Genomic DNA, 26,374 nt, shown 5'->3' on the forward strand with positions numbered 1-26,374 from the left:
AGTTACTAAGTTTATATAACTTTTCGGATATAGTATTTTCAGCGAGAGCACGCTACCGAAGAAAGATGTATGTACTTGATTTAACTGTCTTGACAAGTGTGTAATGATAATGATATTCGATAATTTTATATAAACCTTCACAAACTAAATGGCCATAAAAAGACTGGTGAAGAACTTCTCCATTATTTATTAAAAAATTTCAACGATCGTCAAAACAAGCTTAAGATTATATTGGACATCCAAGCTGCCTGTAAGCTTTATTCATTTAAAAAACAAGAGAATTCATGTTTTTTAGCTGCTTTTCCCAGGCTCATGTAAGTAAAAAATGTCTCAAACTTCCACTTTGTATTTTTTTCATGACCTATTTGTGTTCCTGCTGCTCCGGTACTCAAGCGTTGAAATTAAAAAAAAAATCAAAACATGCACTCAGAAAAAAATATGGAGGCATTCCCATGGGGCAATTTATACAGCCCAACAAGAATTGTTGAGAAATTTATTTTTTAAGTGCAATTATTTGTAGTGGTGAATTGAGGAAGTTGAGAAACACACCTGATTGGTTCTTTCCAAGCACCATCAAGAGCCTGAACAAAAGGTATCACAGAGAACAATGCTATGCAGCTGTTATCCTCCTCAATCAAGAACCTAATATCAGACAGAATGCCTGAAAGAATGCCATCCTGGAAAATGAATTGTGACATGCGAGAAAGAACATAATCTTTGTAGAAAACCACTATCGATGGTTCACTGATCCCTAAATATGTTTTCAGTATCGTTCTTTCTTTTTCTGAATCCAGTTTCACAAAGTCATCACCTAAAAGATCTTCGTGTATGGATACTGGTTTAAGCAATTTGGGCGATCCACTAAGGGACACAAGCTTTTTACTTTTGAACACTTCAAACATTGGAATGCTCTTAATTATATTAATGTGCGTGTTACTCACAGAGTCTTGAGAGAACCATTTGGACTGGAGAATAAAACTCCTAAGCTCATGAAGTGCCCCATCAGTAGCATCACCAAAAAGCTCCTCAATGTCAACCACCATACTGTTTGCCGCTAGTAGTGCATTTAGAACACCCATTGCAGAAGATGACTGCACATAATGATTCAACTGGGAGTGTTCAATTGGAATGTCGCGTCTCAATATAAGACATCCAGCTCTATGCAATAGAGCAGACATGTTTTCGCTCCACCCACCATCTCTTATCACCTTAGAATTTTCAACAAGTTGCATTAAATAATTGTTTTCAACAGGTAAAATTGGCCAGTTTGAAAACAAAGATAGATCTTCACAACATGATCGCAGATAACTCCATAGAAGCCTAACCCATTCCATGCTGGGATGGTCTTGATTACCAGGACTCCACGTCACTTGCTTAGCATAATGCCATTCTGATGGAAGTAATCTGATAAGCAGTTTTTCTAGCATTGGACATGTCAGGAAATAAATGTTAAAATCTTCACTTTCAGCAAGAAGACATAACTTTTGAAATAGGTAGTCGGAAATCCTCGCATCTACCAGCTGATGTGGGATTGAATGCTTGAGAAGCATGTGTCCATCCCCCAGTGCAACATAAATTTGATCGCTTGACCCTCTTTTCTCTAGCTTAGCAAATTCATCATTTGAAAGAGGTATCAAGGGTAACCCGTAAAAACTTTTTGCTGTTACTGGAGTTTTTATATCAAGCAAACAGTATTCCAGAATTAAGAACATTGCATCTCTATCGCTGAATTCACGTCTCCTCCTTATCAAAAGAGTTCTCAGCAACTCAGGTGTGAGGTAATGCAGAGATGGGATGATGTCCTTGAATTTGTCAACAATCTCCTTTTGAACAATAGCCACAGGTAAACCAGCATCAGACAATGCATATAAAAGTTCCCAAGCTTTATGAAAAGTATGATCAGGAAAAATAGCTTGCTTGGTCGAAATCCACCGTCCACCTCGAGTTTTAGTGTACAACACACAAAGATCCCTATTAGAAATATAATGGTAAAGGCTCCTCATCAATGATGTCCAAGGCTCAAAACCTGCCTTTGTTGGCCAATAGGAAAAAAATATATCACTTGGGCCCAATTCCAACGCCAGTGTCTCAAGAAGGTGACCATAAGCTGGTGCAACAACTTCTTCAAGTAGGTACATGTTCCAGTCTGAACGCATCTTCCCACCCCCCACCATGTCATCACCAAACCATATGTCCCTTCGATTTGATGACAACTCAAAATAGGCATTGACGTGAACGGGTAGACCAGTACTGATTGGAAGTGGTAAGAAGCAAAAAGCACGACCTTCAAAATTGAATATTTCTTGGCTAAAGGCTAGAGGAACCTGCGGAATGTCAGCAGTATTTAGAGTAGACTCTTCAAAATTTTCCCCGCTCTCCGCCGAATTTTTCCCAATCTCAACTGAGTTGATAGGTGTGGCAACACAGGCCCAGGGAGCAAATTTGAAAAATTTCTTGTCATAGGTTGTTGATTTAATTCGGCTGTGGGAACCTCCAAAGCATTCGCTCATTAACCACAGGTTTGACCTACACCCAGAAGGGTTCTGTTCGGACATGATAAGCTTTTGAGACCTCCATGGAACGTCTGAATTAATAGATTTGCTCAACCTATTAAGGAACTGATCCTTGCTCAATTTATCTTGCTGATTTCCATACATAAAACTAAAAATGTCATTAAACGGATTTTTTACGGCTTCAGGTTCAATAACACATTTCTTGCCAACATGGTGTAATAACTGCATGGCGCTCTCAGGCCCTTCTTTGACATAAACGGATACTGTTTGCACATTTCGAAGGAATAGCAGAGTCTCAGAAACAACTTCGGAAAAGGAAGAAAAAAGTGACAGGACATCAGCAGGTGCACATATTTCTTTTTTTATTTGGCTTCTAGAGGCAGCACTTGAAGTCCTAAGGGCAAAACGGAAAAGAGTGCCAGGAAATGGATGTTGCAGATCGCACCCAAAGTGCAGAAATGGAGAAAACTGATCAGGAAAATGTTCCAAAATTTTTCTACCTACAAATTTTATTCTGAGGCCAGGGTGAGAAGCAGAAATTCCGGGCAAATTGCAGGCATGAGGATCAAACATAACAAAATTTTCACCAGAAACAAAAGCAGGAATGTCTGTAAAGTGATAAACACAATTAAATCCAAGCCCAAATCTTCCAATTGCAAGTGGCTTCTCAAGTTTATTTTCCTGGCCTATGCGTGAAATAGCATAGAGATCTTGGGAACTGAATACAGAGTCGTTAAAACAATACAAAGCTGGACCCTGCCAATCAGCCATTTCGCGAGACAAAAGAGATGAAGTGCCATGATTTGTTTTGTCTAGTAAAAAAACCACACTGGAAGCTCCAGCATCCTCAGCATTTTGCACCAACTCAAAGAGAACTGATGGCCCGTCAGCATACATTTCAAGAATATGCCTAAGTCTAGTTGTTAGTGCTTCATGCTGCCCAAATGCTTCAGCAGCTCCAGACAAACTCAAATTCATAGAGTCAGAACTCTCTGCAAGCAAGATCCTCCGGAAGGAACGTACTCCAAGTTTTTCAGCAACATCATGAGAAATGTTACCGTGAACAAATTTGTGAATAGTTTGCTTAGCACCCAGTGAAATTGTGGTACTACCAAACAAATTGTCACAGCCTTCAGAGTCGAGCAACCAGGGAGCATCATTATACACTAGATCCGTTGCACTATATAGTCTGCCCGATACATCTGGAAGATACAGATGTGCTTGATCCTCTTGAAAGTGAGCTTCAGCAAGATGATGAGCAATAAATACAACAGAACTAATTTCCTGAGAATCCAGAGGAACAGTACCCTTCTTCATGGCCATTCTATATAATATATTTGCATAATCAGAAGGCCTCAAACGTTCCTGAATACCTAGCTCCAGAAACAAGTCACTGAAAGCAGCTAAATCGATAGGCATGACACGTATATATGGAGCCAAATTAAGAGGACCATTAAGGACAACCTCACTGGAGGTGGCAAATCCATCTCCCACCCAAATCCACCGGCAACCTTCTAGAACAGCCCTTACAATGTCAATCTCATCAGAACCAAGCAAAGACATCAAGTTAGAGTATATCCTTGGCATTGCCAAAGCCAGTTCTTGCCGAAGAATAGGATCAGATACAATCTCATTATTCTTACCAAGCTCAAGCAGCTGGGCAGCAACTACACTTCCTCCAGGAGGGTTAGACCAACCAAGTTGGTAGGATAATGCAGAAGAGGAGCATTCTCCTTCAAGTATCCTCATGCTGGCAGAAACAAGCCACATGTCCGAGTATGGCCGCACAAGTTTGGGGGGAGCAACCATTGATGAAGCTGTGGGCCACGGTAATGAAATGTGAGGTGGAGAAACACGGACGGGGCACCATGAAATAAGCCTAAGATCATTCCAGAACTTATCTAAGTCAGATTTGAATTGACGAGATTTAAATGCATTTGCAGCTCTTAAAAATATTCTATTAACTGTTCCTTGATCATCAGCTGGTGGATCAGGTAGCCACTTGAATGCATTCACTTCCAAATATGAAAGAAGTATCTTTGCTTTTGAGTTAGCATTTTCTTGATTTTCATGCATTAAGCGTTCCACATGCCGAGCACTTTCTATGACCACCTCGACAGACACAGTCCCCTTAAGACCCAAACCTTGTAGCATGTCCAGAATTCCTGAGTCACGAAATTTCCCAGAAGGAAAACTATCAAAATCCTCGAGTAAAGCACACAGTTCTTCATTCCGTGGATCATATAGACTTGATGGTCTTTTAAGATCCCCACTAACTGTGGGTACAAATGCAAAGGTCATCAAGATTTCTTTGAAGGATTCATCCTCGACACATAATTGAGGTAAATCTTGAAGAATCGATAACATGACACTATCCCGCACATCAATGTTCAAGTTCTTTATACTATTCAAAACATGAAGCTTATAGAACTGTGTCTTCTTCATTCTTTCAATTCCATAATATCTCCTAAGTATTTCTTCTTCAGTGTTTGACAAATTACAGAGGAATTCATCGCAAAACAAGCACTCTGGACTATCAAATGGGGGTATGTATTTACGAGGGTTTATCAAATCTGAATGCTTGAAAGTTTCAGAAGATTCTCCACCATACACTCTATAAATTGGAAGCCACTTGCTATTTCGTATGAGAGAATCATCCATTTTCTTTCCAATAAACCATGACGGATTTAGAACAAATTGCCGAAGCACATCTCTTTCATTTGCTTCCAAACACTGAAGAAGCTGACTAATGCTATTGTTAGAAGACACGTCAAAAATTGAATCTAAAACACCTTCACCATCAGCATCATGCACATAGTTAACCAAATCTGAGTGTTCAATGCGGTAATTGTTGTTCAGTATCTTGCACCCTAGCTTGACAAGAATGTGTTGCATTTTATCAGACAATTTCACCACATTTAGCATTTTTTTCTGCATAGAAGGCCTACACAAATGCCCAGTCCGTGATGGTAGTATAGGCCAATCTCCAAAAAGAGATAACTCTTCACACTGCTCCCTAAGATAATGCCAAAAGTGTAAAAACCAAGAAGAAGTTGGGTGAGAAAAATTGGAAGTCGGATCCCATAAAACGCTCGTCTTATATTTCCATTCACCAGGTACAAACGCAGAAAATAATTTAACAAACTCATTTACATTAAAAACAGCTAGATTTGCTCCCGAGACATTTGCTATTGCTGTTAATCTGCATAAAAGGTTCATCGGAATACTCCCATCTATCAGCCTATCTGAGATTCGTTGAAGGAGCACATGTTCTAGCTCATTGCAAATAAAATACGTAACCCCTTCGGTGGATTTGGAAATTGGTCCAAAATCGCCATTTGCCAATGGAAACAAAGGCAGGCCAGATGCACGACTTCCAGCATCAGTGTCAACCAAGTCTTCAAAGCAATATTCCAACAGCATAAGCTTCCAGGATTTGCTGATTACATTCAAATGATGGCAATTTCTTAAATACTGACGTACTGAATCAGGAGTAACAACTTTTTGATCACTGGCAGTTGTGGAATTCAATATCATATTAAATAAATCACTCGGTAAAGGAACAGTAGGCATTCCAAGCTGGACAAGAACATCACCAAGTTCCTTACTTCCTGAACTTTCGGAGTCATGAAGAAATGCTTCCTTAGGTGAAATCCATTTCCCACCTTCCACCTCTGAATATAAGACAGGAGACTTCCTGATACTCCTATATATATGCTCAACTAACAAATTCCATGGCTCTTCAAATAAACCAATAGGCCACAAAGAATAATAATTTCTTGTTGGACCCAGGAGTTGTTGAATACCAAGAAGCATTTTATTGAAACAAGGAGCCAAGACATCTTCCAGGAGAAGCCTGTTCCAGACGGACCGAATTTTTCCGGATCTGTCCATGTCATCTCCGTACCAAATCCCACGGCGATTCGAAGAAACCTCAAAGTATCCGTTGATTTGCACACGGAATCCAGTTTTCACAGGCAATGGGAGAAAACAGAATGCCCGCCCTAGCTTCAGAACATCATCCTGTCAAGTTTTACACGAAAAAAGACTTGTTTAATTGGAGAAAGGGTCCAAAAATCAGTACATGCCTTTCCTGCTTTTTCTCCAATGAAAGACAACAAAAAACAAAAAACAAAAAAACTTCTATGGGACCAAGGTTGTTTATTAAATCCTCATTACATGTGGGAAACTTATGCACCAAAATATATTTAATACAGTAGCAAATCAAGACATTAGATCTTAAAGAAAAATAAGTATCATTCAGCTCTAGCACTTCATTTGCCCTCTAAACTGTTAAAATATTTAAATAATTGAGAGCAAATATTGTAGCTTCAAAGTTCAAACATTTTCAAGAGATGACAATCTATTACTGCAGCCCAAGGCCCGATGAGCTACATCATACAGGTTATTTCTAGACGTGATTCTTCATCAGCACACTAATCACCACCTAACAAACTCTTCAACCATCAATTAAATATGTGAAGGTAGTAACTAAAACAATGGAAGGCACGAGTAAATCCACATATTATTTGCCCCCCAAAAAATTGAAGAAGTGTGAAGCATTCAAGTTCTTCAGCAAACCAAACCCTGTGTTTGTGATAATAAATCCCAACCAAAATGCGTAGGGAAGAACAAAAAACTAAGTGTCGCATACATAATTTAACAAGAACCCCAAAGAATTTCATGTACTTGTAAAGGAGCAAGAGAAAAATCCCCAGAACAGACAGTTACAGAGATTGAGAAATATCACCCAACATCTAATTGAGTTGATAAGAATTACATTGAGCAAATCATCTGAAATGCATGCTGCGACTGATCCCCAAGGCAATAGATGTAAGTCATAATCCTTTGCCGCAGAAGTTGAGAAAGAGCCAATCCTACTGGATGGTGAAGCCATCATTTGCACCACAAAAAACCTATGTGTCCTTTTATATGAAACATCATCAATCACAGCCTCACTCAAGAAGTCCAATGAGAAGTCAGTCATCCCGAAATCAGAATAATTTGTTGATTTTGAGAATCTCATAAGAGCCTGACGATGCCCCACCACTTTTTCATCAGTCGAATCAATGCAGCACGAAAACAACTTCCTTGGTTCAGTTGTGCCTTCTTCCCATACATACATTTCTATGGATAATACACATTTAAGAAAAAGTAGTAATAGAATTCCTTCCTCATAGAGCTGACTAAACATGGAAGATAAATCATCTTCAAGGTACACTTGTTTCGAGAGCTGACTTTTTGCAGCCTGATCTGCATTTCTCAAGGGAAATCGAAATAAAGTTCCATGGAAAGGACTTTTCATGTCACATCCAAAAGCACAATATGGAAGAAATTGATCTTCATACAGAGAAATTGCTGAGGAGCTAACGTACTCAACTCGCTTCCCGGGATTAGCCGCCGAGATATTGGGAAGATAAGCACTCTGAGGATCAAATAGAACCACATGTTTTCCACTTACAAAAGAAGGCAAGTCAGTTAAATGGTACACCGAGTTGAAGCCCACCCTGGAAACAATGAAATTAGAGATGATCCATTTCAAACAGAACAAAGAGAATTCAGCACCAAACTGAAAATCTGCAAAAACCATAATTACCCATTGTAAAAACCAAAGTAAATACAAAGAAGTATCTCCTAGTTCACCAGTAACTATAAAACGATTTATAAGTATATAAAGTGGCCACTCCTAGTTCACCAGTAACTATAAAACGATTTATAAGTATATAAAGTGGCCACTTGTGCAATGTAATTAGATGCAAAAAAATAAAAGTCACGAGAAAATAGAATAGAGTGTCAACATTGTCTTACAGAGTTGTGCAATTGATTATGTGGGATACAATTACCTATATTTTCTTCTTTTTTTTTGCATGCAACAGCCCAGCAGAAGTCTGGATCTGTAAAGTGGGATTCTGATGCAGGCTAACCCTAGTCATGCTTGAGCTGTTTCTAAAAGCATTTGCCCTACCTCCAAGGAGGTGAGCATGCCTTGTGAAGAAATGGAAGTAAAATATCCTAAATAATCCATATCGAATATGAACTAACCGGATATTAATCTTCAAGATAGCTTAATTCGCCCATGACTCAATCAGAACATCAAATGTTCATTGTTTGTACTTAATCTGAACATCAACCATCGAAGGCTTGGGTGGATAAGTAGGGGAATTATAAATATTTAAGACCCAAAAAAAAGAAAGAAAAAGAGGATGGAGTCCAAAACTGACTTCAATGCACTAATTGAAAATGACTTGAACTATTTGAGGGTTACAATAATACCAAACAGAGCACAACGGATAAAAGTGATCATGTAGCCAATGCAACTAGATAGAAATTAACATGTGGATAATGATTGTGACATTTGAGTTGAACAATATTTAATTTCAGGGTTTTATTATGTATTAAAATTCAAATGATTTCTTCTTTTATTGATATTTTAGACCATAGATTGTTCGCCCACATCAACGTTAATCAGAAGTGAATTGGAATGATATCATTAATCAAGGTTCAAAAATTACCATGATACATTATTTACATCGGATCATTGCCCGGTGGTACTTGACACTACGAAGGTGTTGTGGGGTCCTACTCCGTTTAGATTTGAGAATGCTTGGCTGTCGCACCACTCTTTTAGAGACTTGGTCAAGATGTGGTGGAATAATGTGGGATTCCAGGGGTGGGAGGGGTATAAATTCATGCTAAAATTGAAAGGAATTAAAACTGAGGCATCAAAATGGAATCGAGAAGTTTTTGGAGATGTGGGTATTAGGTTGAGCGAGTTGACTTCAAGGATAAAGCAGATGGATGAGTTAGAGTCCGAGGGAGAGTGGTCGGCGGTCTTGCACGAGGAAAGGAAAATATTGAGATGTCAACTACAGATGGTATCCCTTATGAAATTTCGCATGGATCGACAGAAATCGAAAATTAAATGGTTGAAGGAAGGGGATCAAAATTCGAAATTTTTCCACTCCCTTTTGACTAATAGAAGGAACAGGTCCACGATAGAAAAATTAATGCTGGAGGATGGAACTATGATCACTGGGGAGAGACAGATTGAGGAACATATACTTGGCTTTTATAAGAATCTTTACAGAAGATCGGAGGGGGATGGGGTAGGGGAGATCGAAGGAGTGGAATGGTGTCCCATAGAGACAATGGAGGCCGAGGAGTTGGAAGCTGTTTTTACGGAGGAAGAGATTAGGAGAGCGGTGTTTGACTGTGACGGTGAGAAAGCGCCGGGCCCCGATGGGTTCACATTAGCTTTCTTCCAACATAATTGGGAAACAGTTAAGGCAGACTTGATAAGAGTGTTTGAGGAATTTCATGAAGGAGGGGTGGTGAATGGGATCACAAACGAAACATATATTTGCCTAATTCCTAAGAAACAGGACTCCATAAGGGTAAAGGATTACAGGCCAATTAGTCTAACCACTAGCTTGTACAAGATTGTGTCGAAAGTGTTGACTAACAGATTGAAGAAAGTCTTGGAAAAAACCGTCAAGGACACACAGTGTGCGTTTATCAAGGGGAGGCAGATTCTGGATTGTTGTATAATTGCAAACGAGGTGGTGGAGGACTATCGTAGGAAGCATAAGAAAGGATGGATTCTCAAAGTTGACTTGGAAAAAGCGTATGACAATGTGGATTGGAGATTTCTGGAATATGTTTTGAACAGGAAAGGGTTTGGGGAAAAATGGAGGAGATGGATTATGGGATGTATTTCGAGTGTGTCTTTCTCGGTGTTTATTAATGGAAGGCCGAGGGGAAAATTCAAGGGAGAGCGAGGGCTTCGTCAGGGGGATCCACTATCCCCCTTCTTGTTTAATTTAGTGGTCGATGTCTTGGGAAGAATGGTTGACAAGGCCAAGGGCTTGAACGAGGTAAAAGGACTAGAAGTTGGGAGAAGGAAAGTGGAGATTTCACATATTCAATTTGCGGATGACACATTATTTATGGTCCAGTCGAAGATGCATGTACTCGCATTAGTGGATATACTAAATCAATTCGGCCTTCATTCAGGGTTGAAAATTAATTTGGAAAAAAGCACGGTTATGGGAATTAACTATCCGGATGATGAGGTTGTTGCCTTGGCACATGAGATTGGATGTAATAGAGACACTTTGCCGATAAGGTACCTAGGGGTTCCATTGGGTGGTGATCCTTCGAAGATGGAATTTTGGGAACCGGTATTGTCGAAAATGGCAAGGAAGTTGGCTTCATGGAAAAAAGCCTTCCTTTCGAGAGGTGGAAGATTGGTTTTGATACAGTCAGTGTTGAGTGCGTTGCCTTCATATTACATGTCCTTATTTAAAGTCCCAAGAAGGGTCGAAAAGGTGATGGAAAAGTTGATGAGGGATTTTTTGTGGGATGGTGCAGATGGGGATCAGCATTGCCATATTGTCGGCTGGAAACAGGTTACTATGCCTAAGGACAGGGGTGGATTGGGTGTGGGAAATATAGGGTTAAGAAATCGAGCTTTGTTGGGGAAATGGTGGTGGCGAGGATCGGTGGAAAGGGATGCATTATGGAAGAAAGTGATTACAAGCATCTATGGTACTCAAGAGAATGGGTGGGATGTGGGGTTGGCAAGAAACACAACTTTCAGAAGCCCGTGGAAATTTATCTCTCGATCTTACCCGACTTTTCTTCCTTTGGTAGGGGGGGTTTTAAGAGAAGGTAATATCGTTCGATTCTGGGAAGATGTTTGGGAGGGGGGAGAGTCATTTTCAGAGAGTTTTCCTTCACTGTATAGGATTTGCACTAGTCAAAATAAACCTGTTAACCCCTTTTTTGTGTCACATTCGGAGGGACCAAATCAGAGCTTTCATTGGGACATTCGGTTTAGGAGAGAGTTGAACGAGGTCGAAGTGGGTGAGTACACTAACCTTTTAGGGGTTCTAGATTCGGTTAGACTCGAGAGGGGTGTGGGGGATTTTAGAGTTTGGGTGGGTGATCACACGGGCGTGTTCTCAGTTCGCTCTTTTTACAACTCTTTCTTTCCTATTTCTTCATTTCCTTACTTTCAATACTTTTCAAGAATCTGGAAAGTACCGATCCCTCATAAAGTCCGGGTTTTCGCGTGGATTGTTGCTTTGGGGAGACTCCCCACATGTGATTCCATTCAGAGAAGGTGGCCCCTGTGTACGTTGTGCCCTCAGTGGTGTGCCTTATGTCAAAGACAAGAAGAAGATCAAGATCACTTGCTCGTGCATTGTTCTTTTGCTAGAGATATTTGGACAAAAGTCTTGATAGAGCTGGGATTTCAGTGGGTGGCTCCAAGGAAAGCGGCAGAAATAATCAGCATGGAGCTGGGAAATAATTCAAACAGAAGATTGGCGAGATTCCTACCATTGGTCATACACTGCACGCTATGGTCCATTTGGTTGGAGAGAAACAAAAGAATTTTTCAAGACAGCACCGATGACACAGAGGCAGTCTGGGAAAAGATTAGATTCAGAGTCGCCGGCTGGACAGTAGCTCTTAAAGAATTTCAGCATTTATCTATTTCTGATTTAATTAGGGATTGGAAGTATGTATGGGCATGATCGTACTGGATTAGTGTCTATTATGTAGTGTTCTTAATCGTATTGCGGACTACTCATCCGCATTAATTGTAAAACTTCTCTTATTAATAATATTTAGTTTCTCATCAAAAAAAAAAAAACATGTAGAACTTGCAATTGTTCTCAATACAAAGGTTTTAAATAAGACATCCACCATGATGTGTCAATTATAGACGGTCCTACATAGTTAATATATCTGAAACATAACAGGCAGAAATCATTAAAAAAACTCCCTTTAATTAATTGCTAATTGTCAGTAACCTATATCATTCTAGGTCAATAATTGTGTTGAAAGTGGATATCTAAGTTGGGTTGTCATCTCAAAACACTGGCATTAAGCACGCGTATCCTACAACTGCACATTTAATAGTTACTAACAAATTTTGGTTCTCAGAGATAAATAGAGAGGTGAATTCTATCAACAAAAAGCCACTGAACACCTACAAATGTTTGATCTTCATCTCCCAACTCCAGTTTTCATTCCTTAACATAAAATCAAATAACAACACTTCCTTTTCTGTCCTTTTTCCCAAAAATACATTTCTCAGTTTCTATGCTTCCCAAAATAATCAATACATTAAGCTCAATTTTCCACATCTTCCCACAAAAACCCAATTTATCGTACGATAGTTCAATATTTGAACTAAATATACAATATTTTAAAATTTAATATATTTTACTCCAATCATCATACACACAAATATACATTCGAACATAACACAATAATATTAAGCAAACCAATTTTTACATGATTTGGCATGCAAAATAATAAATATATGCTTAGAAAATAATATCAAAAGTATTTTTTTTTAGTTTCGAAAGCCATTTCTCCTTACACTTCCCTAAACATAAAATAAGACCATGCTAACCGGTCTTCGGAATTTCATGGCCTGACAAATCAGAGTCCTAAAAATTAAATAAAAACTTATTTAAATAACTTTTTTATAGGAAAATATCATTGCCTTGAATAATCTCTATTCAAAGATTCTCAGTATGTCTCTTTCATATGTAGGAACTAAATATTTGACAAGACCGGCCGTATATTAATGCATTGCAATATTCATTAGTGTGGATGGTAGAAATTCACATTCTCTCAAGCACAAAGTAGCAACCTTGCTCATTATCAGCACAAAGCAACAGCATGTCCTCATTTTCAATGTCTAATAGAGGCAAAGGTCAACGCAAGCAATGCCATCATCAATATGATCCTCAAATGCATATCGATCACGGGCAGGAGGTAAATCTACAACCATAAATACCGCACCGGTCTTCCACAACCACGAAGCGTACAAGGAAATGGTAGAGAAAAGGGGCATATGGACACAACACACGCGGTTATATATAATCAACAATCAATACACACACAAATACCCGAACCCGGACGCTTCTCTCTAAATAGAATAGCTTGTATAAACTGAATTTGCGGGATTACCCAAATCGACCAGTCTTCCAAGCCTGAGAATGTTTAGAACTGCCGCCAATCCTGGAAATACTGAGGAAATCGTCTTCGGTGAAGACAGCATCGTTGTACGCCAAAAGCGCGGGGCCCTGCCACTGAGCGAGAGAATCAGATAAGAGAGAGCCGGTGGCATGGGTCCTGCGGTCAAGGCAGAGCGAGACTCTGGTGGCGCCCGCGTCGTCGGCGTTCTGGATGAGCTCTTTCAGCACGGTGGTGCCCTCCGGGTAGTTCAACAGAACCTCTCTGATCCTGCGCGTCAAATCCACCTTCTGACCAAAGTCTTCCAAAAGACCCGGCGATTCCATTCCCGCCGATGATGGATCGGAGATTCCGACTCAATTTTCAAAACATCTATCAAATTTTGAAAAGAATTTGTAGCCCAATGAGGGATTTAGAATTTACTGAAACAAAGAAATTATATCATGCGTATATATGAATGGCATCAAGTCAATGTCCGTCTTTTTCATTATCACACAAACTCTTCGGGCCGGAATTTTGGCCCACCGGACTTTATATTTTATCTGTGTTAGGAACTATGTATTTTTTTTATTATAATTATAATTAAAACAAGTCAATAATATTACGATTTACAATAGTTGATAATCACGAAAGTTAATCACAATTAATCCACTCGAAACTCGGATTCAATTGCTTCATGTGCTAGAAAATAAGTTACAGCAATTGATCATCCTTTCATATCCTTTAACGAAAAGAAAATCGAGGAAATCAAAATTGTTTGAACGTTGACAACCAGAATTTCTTTTAATAGAAAATACTTCACATCGTTCGTTACTGACTTAACCATCAGAAGAGAATATGAACATATATATATATTAGATAACCCGTAATGTAAACATTAAATTCATATCGAATCGAATTGCTTCCAATTTTACGCTAAGCACGGAGCCCGAAAACGAATAACACTCGTCTGATCAGCCACCATTTGTCCCTGGAAATTTCAAATCATTGATGTGCAGCATACCTATTATTTGTGATATTGCAAAGAATTTGGAGCCACCTATCTCGATTATGAATTCAACTCATTAATAAATATCGGTTTATGACCTCTGTATGTAACATTTCGAAATGCCTCCAAAGATGAATAGACCAAATCCACTCTCAATTCCTTCGATTTAGCATGATCTGAATGTGTGTGTTTACAAACCTCAAACCAGACAGCCCAACGCAACATTGCAAACAATTCAAACTCTTCTTTTTAAAAGGCTTTCGACGAATCTAACTTGCACTCAAGAAAGAAGCCATGTGAAGCTTGCACAAATGTTGCCAAAACATAAGAGTCTTTCCAACAATTCCGAACCGCATGACAAAACAAAACGAAATGGCTTGTAATAGCATGAAAAAAATGATATAATTTGCATAAAGGAGAAATACCTGAGATGGGCATGTGATGCATCTTCAAGTTAGCTGCAGTTGGGATAAGGTCTCGAGATATTCACCACAAAAATATACGTACTTTGGGAGAGGTATTAAGACTGCAAAGTAACTTCCACCAACATCGCAAAGGATACGATGATTGAAATGGTGGAGGTGCCAAACCATTTCAAAGGGTACGTTAGCTCCTAATCCAGCTTCCATAATTCCAGAATGTTTAAAATAAGGAGCTTTGAGTACTTTTGTCATCAAAGAATTAGGAGCTTGTATAACATGCCAAACTTGTTTTGCCAACAGTGCTATATCAAATGCAGATACTTTTCGGAAATGCAAACCACTTAGTCCAATGTAAACCTATATTCCCATTGTTTTCATTCCACGAAACTTTAGCACATGCTTGCTCGATTCCCTGACAAATACAAGCCGAAATTTTGAAACAAGACATCACATAGGAGGGGATAGCCTGCAACACCGATTTAATGAGGCATTGCATCTTGATGGTAATTGTGATTTGGAATGTGTAAATTACGTTAAATGTCTCTAATATCTATATTACCTATCAATAGTAACAGTCATGGATTGGCTGCCTGAGGATTTCATTAATTCCGTCGTCCAGGACCAATAGTTCAGGACGTTGGCTTCTTCCTTCTTCCGGTTTGTTCAAATAATTTATCGTTATTTCATTCCATAAGTCACAAGTGAGTTGTCTGCTCACATCTGGAAATTTTGCTTGTGCTATAAAGTTGAATAACTTGAGCTGTAGGAACTTGGGCAAGACAAAGCTTACATTAGTGAAACTGTATTTACCTTCATTTAAGGCACGTTTTATCATCTAAGAACTAATATTTGAGCAAAATTTTGTCATTTCCTGTTTATTCTTCCTCTAATTAGGTTTAGTTTTTTGTAGGAGTTTAGACTAAAATTTGACTGTTCATTGCAGGCTTACAATGGATGTGATTAAAGAAATGTTTGCGGCTGAAAGAATTGTCTGGGATGTTGGTACATAAGCTTTTTTGAGAAATAATAGTGACAATGTTTAATTTTGGAACATATCCACGTTGGTTTGATTTTGGAATATATTTATGTTTGTTCGATCTTGGAACATATCAATTTTGATGGTGATTTGATTTTGGACTATGATGTAATATTTGTGATGATTGTTTGTATATAGATTGATAATTATTTTAAATCTGATATATTAATTGATTTATTAAATCATAGGTTTTATCGTATATTATTAAATAAAATAAACATCAACGACAACGTACAGTCTGCGTCGTTAATGTTATTTTCCATATTGTGCATTGAGTTGTCGATATCTATGACTTTCAACAGTTTTCAATTGTACAACGGACAATGTTCACGACAGGAAAACCTATTTATGCGAAAATATCATATCCATTATTAGTTTTAACAAAGTAGCATGGGTTTGAATAGTTGAGATGTAAGGCTCGACTAAGAAGGTAAACCTACCCCCAAGGCAAGGTTTGAGATTTGAACGTGGAATTGGTCTACTCAAGAAGCGTTACCTCCTGAATAAATATAGAAAATGATCTTTCCACTTGCACAAGTCAACTTAAAAAAATAGACTAAACAATAAATTACTTTGTGTATATTTCCTTTTTTGTGTCGTTTGACTATTTATTCTCAATTATATATGTACAAAAACTTATGTGAAACAGTCTCACGAGTCATATTTATGAGACGGATCTCTTATTTGGGTCATTCATGAAAAAATATTATTTTTTATGTTAAGAGTATTACTTTTTATTGTGAATATCGGTCGGGTTGACCCGTCTCACATAAGGATCCGTGAGACGATCTCACATGAGACCCACTTATTATTATGTAAATAGAAAACGAAAACAAAACTTACAAGAAAATAAATATGAGATACAATCAAGGTGCGTACATTATTTCACTAACTTGTATTTATTTTATATTTTACAAATCGTTTTCATAACCGATAGAATACGGCGCTAGAGTCCGTTAACATGGCATGCTTTTGTTGAAATATTTATTCAAATATGTTTCCAACGTGCCACAATCCCATGCAAACCAACAATCCCGCCACGCTCCAACTCCATGCTTTCTGTGCAACAATTTGATTTGAAACGGATAGAAATGGAAATTCGAACTGAAATCACATGACAGATGATTTGACATGGTGCCAATTCATTAAAATAATAACAATCAGTTTGAATAACATATCATCTTTCATTCGATGCATCGATCATTCAAGATTATTCTATGCTACACCAGATCATAAAGCAAATAACGTAACGTAGGTGAAACTCTATTTAAAAAATACAAGTGTCTACCATATATTTTGTAGTATGGACCATTGATTGACTAAAAACATGCCTAGCTACATTTACTCAAAACCAGTGTCGATCAAATTAATTTATGAATATTTTTAATGTTTTTTTTAAATACCTTTGAAAGATATCCAATTAACAAAAAGCAAGCACAAATTTTATTCAAATTCATGATCAAACAAAGGTAATGTTCTTAATTTTCTCCACAAATATACTCCATCGATCCGTCCAGACTTTAAAATGAATTATCTAATTATGATCAATCAAGAAAAAACAATACCATTTAAAAGGAATATAATAACTATAATTATCAATAAAAGGGCCAACTATATTAGTTGATTTTCCTTCCAACAGCTACATGGTTGGAGTTTGCATCACCCAACATCTAACCTCAAATAGCCCTATGTATGTGTCCCGTGAATCTTGTAATGACATAAACATCTCTCGTACGGTGAAAAACCGAGGTCGTTCCAGGTGATATGGGATGATCGCGACTAAACTCCCACCTCCATGTAATTTTTTTTTAAAAAAAGAGTCTTATATAATATATGAGCAAGCAACCCAATTAATACCTTTTGAATTAAAGCAGAAACCCGTTGGACAGTAAAGAAATAGACTGCTAACCCCCCTACACACCAACTTTCACTTCAAAATAATTGAAAACGGTACCAAGATAATGGTACCGTTGTGAGTTTTCATCTAGCTGGAAATTAAATGGCAGACGGAGACAGGTACTAGCAATCACTTAATGCTGTATGCATCTTTCTCCCGATTAATCAAATAATCAATAAAAATTTTATATATAAAAAACAAACAAACAAACAAACAAACATGGAGTCTTGAATATTACATGGAATTGGACAGAAAACGCATGCACAACCACAAGAAAAAGCAGTATCTAATTCACAGTACCTCCACTTCAGCTGTGAGAAGACAGAGTCACTGTGCACTTTCGACCGGAAGCGGATTCGAGCTTCCAATTGTTTTATAAAATTTAGGTCTCCAGTCAGTTCTTGCCTTAACAATTTCACCACCGCCCTCTAATCGAAGCAAGTGCTGGCATTCAATAAAGCCAGAATTTGCCAAGTCACCAACCTCATTCTCGACAAGGGAAGTGAGGGACTCCAGAACACTGTCTTTCGTGCATTCTCTCCTGTACTCCAGAGTCACACGGGCAAGCTCGAGAGTCTCCAAAACCGTGGATGGGGTACTCTGAAACAAACATAGATGATGTAGATGCACATCACTTTGAAACAAGTAACTACAAATGAGATGATGAAAAATAGCTAATAAAAAAACCAGGAATTTCCGTGATCAGTAATTCCACGGATAAGATCATATCGTAAACGTGGTGAAGTTTGTTGATATTATTCGTTTTGATGCATTTCATAGAATTAATTCACCAACCCAATCTACCAAAATATTAATTAAGATGGACTAAAATAAGCAAAAAAATAAAACACTATATCCTATCTTTCGAATACGGGACACCAAAATGCAACATTTGCCAAAGTAAAAGGGAACAGGGAGGAAATAAATATTCACCTCAAGAATCCAACCAATATATTTCACATTATTCACATGTTGGTTCACATCCAAATCATTCCATCTTGGCTGCACACAAAGAATGGGAACTTTCCAGCAATGATAAAAAAGATTGTGATATTTGTAGGGTACGAAGTAGTTTGCTAACATAGAACAGACTCTACTTACAGTTAAACCAGTACGAATTGAGTCTGCAGTGCTTTCATTGAGTTTCGGAAACTTCCTGCTATCCTCATCTACAACAGGAGGATATTCCAAAAAATAGCTACTTATTTCTTCTCGGACCTCCTCTGGAATTTTAGATAGTTTCCTCGTCTCTTTATTCATCATCACCCACAGACTGCCATTAATCCAACAAGAAACAAAGTTTCGGGTAAGTTATTCAGAGTCTGATAGATTTCAAATGCTATGCAATATTTAGCAGCAAATTCCATCAGTCTGACTCAAAAGATGCTGGAAGAAGTCACCCATTGATGGTTGAAGATTGGAAGTCGAGTGCCTTCCATTGGCCCCTCTGATTTAACCCACAAAGCCTAATTAACCAGGTTACTCATTGGGCTTGACATTGTTTAGCTAGTATCAATCCCCTAATTGACAAAGTAGGCTACCAAGATGATGGAAAAATCTAAGAATTGTAAATAAAATACTTACTTATGCAGACTAGTCACACAATTCTCACCTGGATGCTCTGCTTAGAACGTCACCTGTATTGGTGTCACGCACAAGCCAATCCCGTCTCATTCCATTCTTACCAGATGCAGCCACCCAAGTAGTGACTTGAACAACATCACCCCTGCAGGAGAAACATTTATGCCATCGAGCTTTACAGATTTAATTACATCTCTAAGACCTCTAGCCAAAGGATAGCCAAATCAAGATTGCTCAACGTATCGTGAATTACCATACAGGATAACGATCCACGAGAAGCTGCATCTTAGCAACCACCCAAATCAAATTGTTTTTACTCATCCCTGGTGTTGAACCGAAGCCATCATCAAGCAGACCTTCACTCTTCACATGGTTAAGAGCTGTTTCCTGTACTTACACCATATTAACCATAATCAAGTAAGACTTTCAATAATTGTAGTCTTGCAAACACAATTAACACACCAAGGCACCACAATAATGATTTCCAGAGGTTACCTGCAAATGATTCATCAATGTCTCTATAGAAGCTGTTCGGTCAGCTCCTATTTCATAGGACCTGATACTGAAGTTTTGTCGATAGATTAAACTATCTTGCACAATTTTCCCAAAACCAAAAGGATCAACAACCATATCAGGTCGTTTCGGTTTCCAATCAAGCATCATCCATTGCTTCTCAGCTGCCAAAAATAGTGTCGTGATGGCAGCAAGGAGCATGCTCCAGTCAGGCAATTGATTGATAAAGGTTCGAGGGGGAGATGATGGGGTCACTTCATCAGTCTCAAAACCATCCATAACTCCAACCTTAGACCCATTAACTTTGGGAGGGATTTGTGCATTGGCCCTAACCCATAAATTTCCCGAAGATCGGGACTTTGAACTAAGGCCATTTCCACGACCATCAACACTAGCAACAATGCTTCCCCCGAACTTTCCCAATGGTTTTCCGGAGGAATCCGAAGTTGGGGACACTACTGGAAGGAATGCGTGAGTTGCTGCAGCGGCCACCATGGCTTTGTTAGTGCACAGTCTGTGAGAAGAAGATATGGATCAAACTGAAGTTCAACAGAGAGACAAAAAAAAAAGACAGAAGGAGAAAAAAAAAATCAAGAAAAAAGGAAACGTTTCTCCAGCAGAATTCAATTAATGTAAGCACTGATTCTTAAACTCTTGTAAATCATATATGCAGAGAAGTGGAACACAGATGCATTAATACACATGAATTCTACCACTTTACAAGATTCCAACGTTTAATAAACAGAGCCGAAGTCAGAATTCAGAAACACGCAACCAACCAGAAAAAGAAAACTCAACGGAAGAAAACTGCTACAGAAGAAACCCAAAACATGCAACCACAAGAACGACGTATCCATTCGCACATTTCAAATTCCAACAACAAAATGGAACGTATTTCTCCAAACATCAAATAGGTTTATCTGCATCTTACGAACAAGCAGCAGATAAATGGAAAATTATAAATACAAACTCATCACGGAAAACCCATTGAAATTCATTCAAATCAGAAAATGGGCACACCTTTCCAATGCCAGAAAAACTACAACAAAAAATGCGGACTTTATCAATACGAATACAAAACGGACTTCCTCAATATCAGCTCAGAAAACCCATTAGCAGAGACTCGCAGGATTTCTAATGTTGGCAACCGTTCTCCCCCTTCCCTGAATTTTACGAGATATTGTGTATTATCTTCGTTTTCTTCAGTATTTTGAGAAGCTTGCTTGTAATACTAGCTGGACATTTGGCTTCTCGCAAACTCTATATACATAATATACATATATATATAAGCAAATCATTAAATTATTAAAAAAATAACAAAAACTATTCAAACTAATTAATTTCACAATAGTAAGATATTTTATTTGGGTCAATATAAAAATTATTTTTTATTGTAAATATAGACAAGATTGTTTTATCTCACAGATTAAAAAATACGTGAGACGGTCTAGTCTACTAGTTATTTTAAGGAAAAAAAGCTTATTTCCGCATATGTCATACCCTCGATCAACTCTTTGAAGTGGGACCATCACAGGAAGTTAGAACTTGTGTTCCTTATAAATTTCTCATCATAAAGACTATTCAATATTTTCGCCATCACTATTTTTTTAAGAGCGAGTATAAGTTGAGACCGTCTCACGGATCTTAATCTGTGAGACGGATCATTTCTACCGATATTTATAATAAAAAGAAATATTCTTAGCATAAAAAGTAATGTTTTTTCATGGATAACCCAAATAAGATATATATCTCGCAATTTCGACCCGTGAGACCGTCTCACACAAGTTTTTGCTTTTTTTAATTAATTTTTATCAAAAAAGATTTCAAAATCTAACTTTTTCATTCAAAAAAATTAAAACAAAAACATTTTCTAATCAAATATATTATCACTTTATATATATTAAAAAAAAGGATCAAACAATATTTTTAAAAAAAATGTAATCTTGAGCTCTAAATTACCATACCTAGTTACTATCACATCGAAAATGCCGCTAGTAGGGCTAAACTAGCCAACCAAGTTTAATGGCGCTTACCTTTCTCATAAAGCCTTTGCTTGATATGTTGGTTGGTGTATATTATTTATATTTATATTGTAATATGATCAATTACTATATTCATATATGTGAAATATATTTTAGTTTTAAGATATATTATTATTGTTAATTAATAATTATCATTAAATAAATATGTTTATTGGTTAAATGATAGGAGGTGATAAACAAAATGCAATTTTATTAATTACCAGTAATTAAAATTTATTCAGATATCTTGTGAGATAGTCTTGTAGATATTTATTATTGAGACAGATCAATTATGTCCATATGTACAATAAAAAGTAATATTTTTTTATGGTGACTCGAATAAAAGCTTCGTCTCACGAAATTGACACATGAAATGTCTCACAAAAGTTTTTTTGTTTCACTTATATTTTTGAATTAATATGTCTTTATAAATATTATTTTGGGGTGCAATAATTGCTCATTAGAAATTGAGATGTTGTACGGTTTTAAATATTTGAGTTGCACCATTACCACCAGCTATAATTTTTAATAAAACGACAAGTACTCGTCTTACAATTGATATCAGAGCCAAAGTCAAAAGTATGATTACCATTGATTACAAGTAGTACAATTACTGAGATAGATATTGTTGAGATGCAATAATTGTCCATGGTTGTTAGAGCAATCAAAATATAGTGTTTGAGCTGTTATATGACTTAAAAGATTTGAATTGCATTATTACCACCAGTTATAACTTTTGACAAAATGACAAACGCTCGGATTTACATATTAAATAAAAAAATCATCAACATAAATATGACATACCGATTGATAATCAACTAATTTTATTCTATTATTTTGTAGATTTGTATGAAACTATTAATTCTTATAATTTTAATAATTTAATATTCTTAGCACTTAAATTTATTCACGTAGTCTTAATTTTATGATAATTCCATCTTTTTATTATTGTTTGACTACAAATTTAATTATAATAAAAACTGAAAAAGTTTCTTACACATAATCTCGCTTAACATCGAAAAATGACGTTCTTGTTTTCGAGAACCTTGATTTTTATGAATATATGTTTATGTGAAGTAATAGGGATCCACAGGGCTATATTTATACGTGTTACATGGAGAAACACTTTAGAAAAAATATAAATAAAGCCATTGAATATGTGATTAGTCGTGTACATGTTCCGCAACCTATTTACAAGGCAACAAGGGTAGATAGCTAATTAGCAGAATAACATTGATCGATTTTTTTATGAAATATATGATGAGTCGTGTACATATTACGCACCCTATATACAAGGTAACAAAGATAGATAGCTAGTAAGCAGAATAACATTGATCGATTTTTTTATTATATAAAAAAAAAAACTTACATTCTCAAGTACTTTTGAATTATTGAACACACTCAAATATACTTGGATTGAATTATTTTTCTAAAACTTAGTTTAACCAAGGTTATTATTTAATTGGAGGCTATGCTAATACCTATAATTTTGAATTTTGATGAGGAGAAGAAACTAGTTACAATTGCATGTCACGGCCCATGCCACACCGGACTACCGGGTTCCTTTTAAATAACAGACTAAGCGGCCCACTTACAATTCCGAAGGTTAAGCCCATTAGTCCAATTAGTTCTTAAACATAGGGGCCCAATTAAATATTAAACCCGGCCACGTAGCACTCCATATTTATAAATTTCAAAGCAAACAATGCTCAAAATGTGCATATAAAATTTTAGAGAATATTGATTATAAAAATGGTAAACAAGGAATTGTAAATATCAAAGTATTTAACATATAATATAAAGTTATAATTTTCTTGTTGATTTAAGTAATCGAATTCATGATACAAATTACGTCATTCTAATTTTTCTAAAAAAATTTGTAGGACCGAACGTTTGCCGCTTTACCAAAAGATATAGCTGGTGTTAATGGTGCAACTCAAATATTTTAAACTGCACAGCAGCTGAAGCACCGCGATTCGATCGCTCTTCTAGTAGGGACAGTTATTGCACCCAACAATATCATCATCTAATAAGTGTACTCCTTGCAATCAATGAGACTTATTTGATAATAAAATTGAAGTGATTTCAAATTCATATACTTTTTGCCGAGTGAAACCATATCAATGGAAATTGTGGTATATTACTGTCATTTAATGTTTATCCATCATGTCACTAGACTAATCAAATGATTAATCGATCAAAACATAAACTTAAAACTACCTCATTACTCTATTTTAGTGCATCACTAATTTCAAAATAATATAATTTTTACAAAAAACAGAAACTCTTCTCCAACTCATTAGCTCTAAACTCAAGTCTAAAAAGAAGATTATAAGGATCGAAGATAATAGTTTAATGGGAGAGTGAATGAACTATTATGCAAACTATGTCAAATAATATTAAGCTTAAATTGTGTTAATAGCTCAAGTCAATATTTTATTCATACTCAGTAATTTGAACTATCAGAAATAAGTCCCGAGTATGTAAATTGCTCAGATGACTTAATGAGTATAATATAAAAACAACTGCTCAGTTATCATCGGCTGACTTATCAGCACAAATCAAAGTTTAACATCACAAATAAATATTAGTAAATAAAGAAGCAACGAGTTGTTTATGGAAGTTCGAATGTTAATCTTTTACGTCTCCCTTTCTTTTTGTTTCATAATGATACTACTATAAGATTTTATCAGTACAATAACTTGTACAAACTACTTCAGTTCGGTTCTACAACTCTAATGAAATGAACTATCAACACTCTTTTCTTCAACTTGATATATTCAAAAACATGTTTTTGATAATTACAATTGATTCTCACAATACAACAATGTTCGTGTGTAAAGGATAATTCAGAATACAAAGTGCGCGATATTTTTTATAATTCATTTAGTTTATATTTAAATGAGAATCAAAATGTAATTATAAGACATAGTGAGGGACTACTACAATTTTGATATATGAATTAAGAAAATAAATAGAAAAAAAAAATTAAAAAAATCAAATAGGAACTGAACCTGCAACTTGATGTTTAAGAAACAAAAACTCTATCCGCTGGATTATATGTGACTCACATTGAAGTTTTAACACTTCATTAATATATATAATTATTAAAGAATACTATGATATCAAAATTTAGTTATTATAAAATCTCAAACTTAATAATATAGTATAGATGTATTGGTCCCCAACGGCAATAAATATATCGAGTACTCACAGATGTACTGGGTAGCCGACATTTATGCACATATTGACACGCATCCTTATTGTTTTGTCAAATATAATGTCAACCAATTCAAATTCCTTGGACACTAGCTGAAATGAGTAACCAACAGATCTTCGTTTTTTTATTTTTGCTGACAACTATATTATAAACTCATAGATAGACTGTCTGTCTTCGGAGAATATTGACATACTGGTATTCAAGTTGATCTGTTAAGTTTGAACAGCTTGGTTAAAGTCGTGCTAATGAAGAAACTCTATCAGGTCGAAATAGTTGAATAGCTCGATCTGTCTGTTCAGGGTAGTTGGTAACATCGTAACTTGATCATCGTATTTGTAGTCTTGTTTAATTCGGCCGTTTAATAATCTACATTAATATAAATCGAATTAGATTAGTTTAGTTTGAGATCATCAAAACTTATATATAAATTTGCCTTAACAAATATATTTAGAATATTCTTAGCATTTTTATTTATAACAGTTAAATTATATAACATATAAATTTGTTCAAATTCATATATATTAAATTTAAACTTGAATTTAATATACAAAATATAATTATATTATTTATATATTTATTAAATAATTATAATATGAAATTTTCTAATGCATAACACCGTAAAATTAAAAATAATTTATTGTTAATCTACTAACCATATTTTTAATTCATTTACTATAAAATTATATGAAATTATTATTTTTTAAAAATTAATAAAACATGTTTAGTGCTAGCTACACCCAATATGGTGAAACACTGTAGCACCACCCCAATCTAACTTAAAGAACAGCGTTGGATTTGAGTGACTTTCCTACACAATTTTTGCTTCTAACGTTGAAGTAGCACATGATCGGATATGTCCTAAAGATTTGATGATACAGAAAAAAATCCTTCCACTTGATAACCACTTCGTCTCTCAAATAAGAACGACAATATATATATAAACATATAATGATGATGTAAGCCTCAAGCGGATCCATTAAATCTCCAGACTCATATCGAACTTGTTTGTAGATCCGTTTAATCGGGTCTAACTCGTCCCAAACAATTTTCGATTAAACTAACTCGTCCCAAACAATTTTTTTAATCCGAATCGTATTTAAACTTGCTCGATTGCCATTCATACTCCCAAACAAAAACCCAAAAAATTAAATAAATAAATAATTAAATAAAGAAAAGGTAGAGATGCGC

General features: G+C 36.2%; 2 protein-coding genes across 4 annotated transcripts in view; both read right to left on the reverse strand.

The window, feature by feature from the left end:
* The window catches only part of LOC140839620 (uncharacterized), a 50,035-nt gene extending 36,011 nt beyond the window's left edge, over positions 1-14,024 (reverse strand). Inside the window, 3 exon segments of the mRNA XM_073206451.1 lie at positions 550-6,536; positions 7,294-8,020; positions 13,503-14,024. Of these exon segments, the coding sequence (XP_073062552.1) occupies positions 550-6,536; positions 7,294-8,020; positions 13,503-13,834 (7,046 nt within the window). The 5' untranslated portion in view covers positions 13,835-14,024.
* A 2,786-nt stretch (positions 14,025-16,810) lies between these two features.
* LOC140839622 (palmitoyl-acyl carrier protein thioesterase, chloroplastic-like) lies at positions 16,811-21,209 on the reverse strand. 3 transcript variants are annotated; one of them, XR_012119767.1, is made up of 9 exons: positions 20,966-21,209; positions 19,928-20,459; positions 19,686-19,819; positions 19,464-19,577; positions 18,953-19,124; positions 18,785-18,853; positions 18,152-18,451; positions 16,967-17,013; positions 16,811-16,933 (listed from the first exon to the last, which is right to left on the reverse strand). XR_012119767.1 is itself a non-coding variant. In XM_073206456.1 (8 exons), exons 2-7 carry the CDS (start codon positions 20,438-20,440, stop codon positions 18,179-18,181), a joined length of 1,275 nt encoding a protein of 424 aa, XP_073062557.1. In that variant the 5' UTR covers positions 20,441-20,459; positions 21,005-21,209; the 3' UTR covers positions 16,811-17,013; positions 18,152-18,178. The 3 variants fall into 3 exon arrangements, 2 of the variants coding, with proteins under 2 accessions (XP_073062557.1, XP_073062555.1); XM_073206456.1 differs by having other exon boundaries at positions 16,811-17,013; positions 21,005-21,209; XM_073206454.1 differs by having other exon boundaries at positions 16,811-17,013; positions 20,966-21,208.
* Between the last annotated feature and the right edge of the window lie 5,165 nt (positions 21,210-26,374).

The sequence above is a fragment of the Primulina eburnea genome, chromosome 8 (assembly GCF_022965805.1).
Source record: "Primulina eburnea isolate SZY01 chromosome 8, ASM2296580v1, whole genome shotgun sequence".
Classification (NCBI taxonomy): domain Eukaryota; kingdom Viridiplantae; phylum Streptophyta; class Magnoliopsida; order Lamiales; family Gesneriaceae; genus Primulina; species Primulina eburnea.

Bases quoted from the DNA above. Each gene is read 5' to 3' on its own strand.
- LOC140839622 (XM_073206456.1), bottom strand. From the start codon at position 20,440: ATGGTGGCCGCTGCAGCAACTCACGCATTCCTTCCAGTAGTGTCCCCA. The intron at 19,578-19,685 runs GTAATTCACGAT...TTTCTCCTGCAG, and splicing joins GTGGATCGTTATCCTGTATG to GGGTGATGTTGTTCAAGTCA. The intron at 18,452-18,784 runs GTGAATATTTAT...TGTTTGTTTCAG, and splicing joins ATATTGGTTGGATTCTTGAG to AGTACCCCATCCACGGTTTT.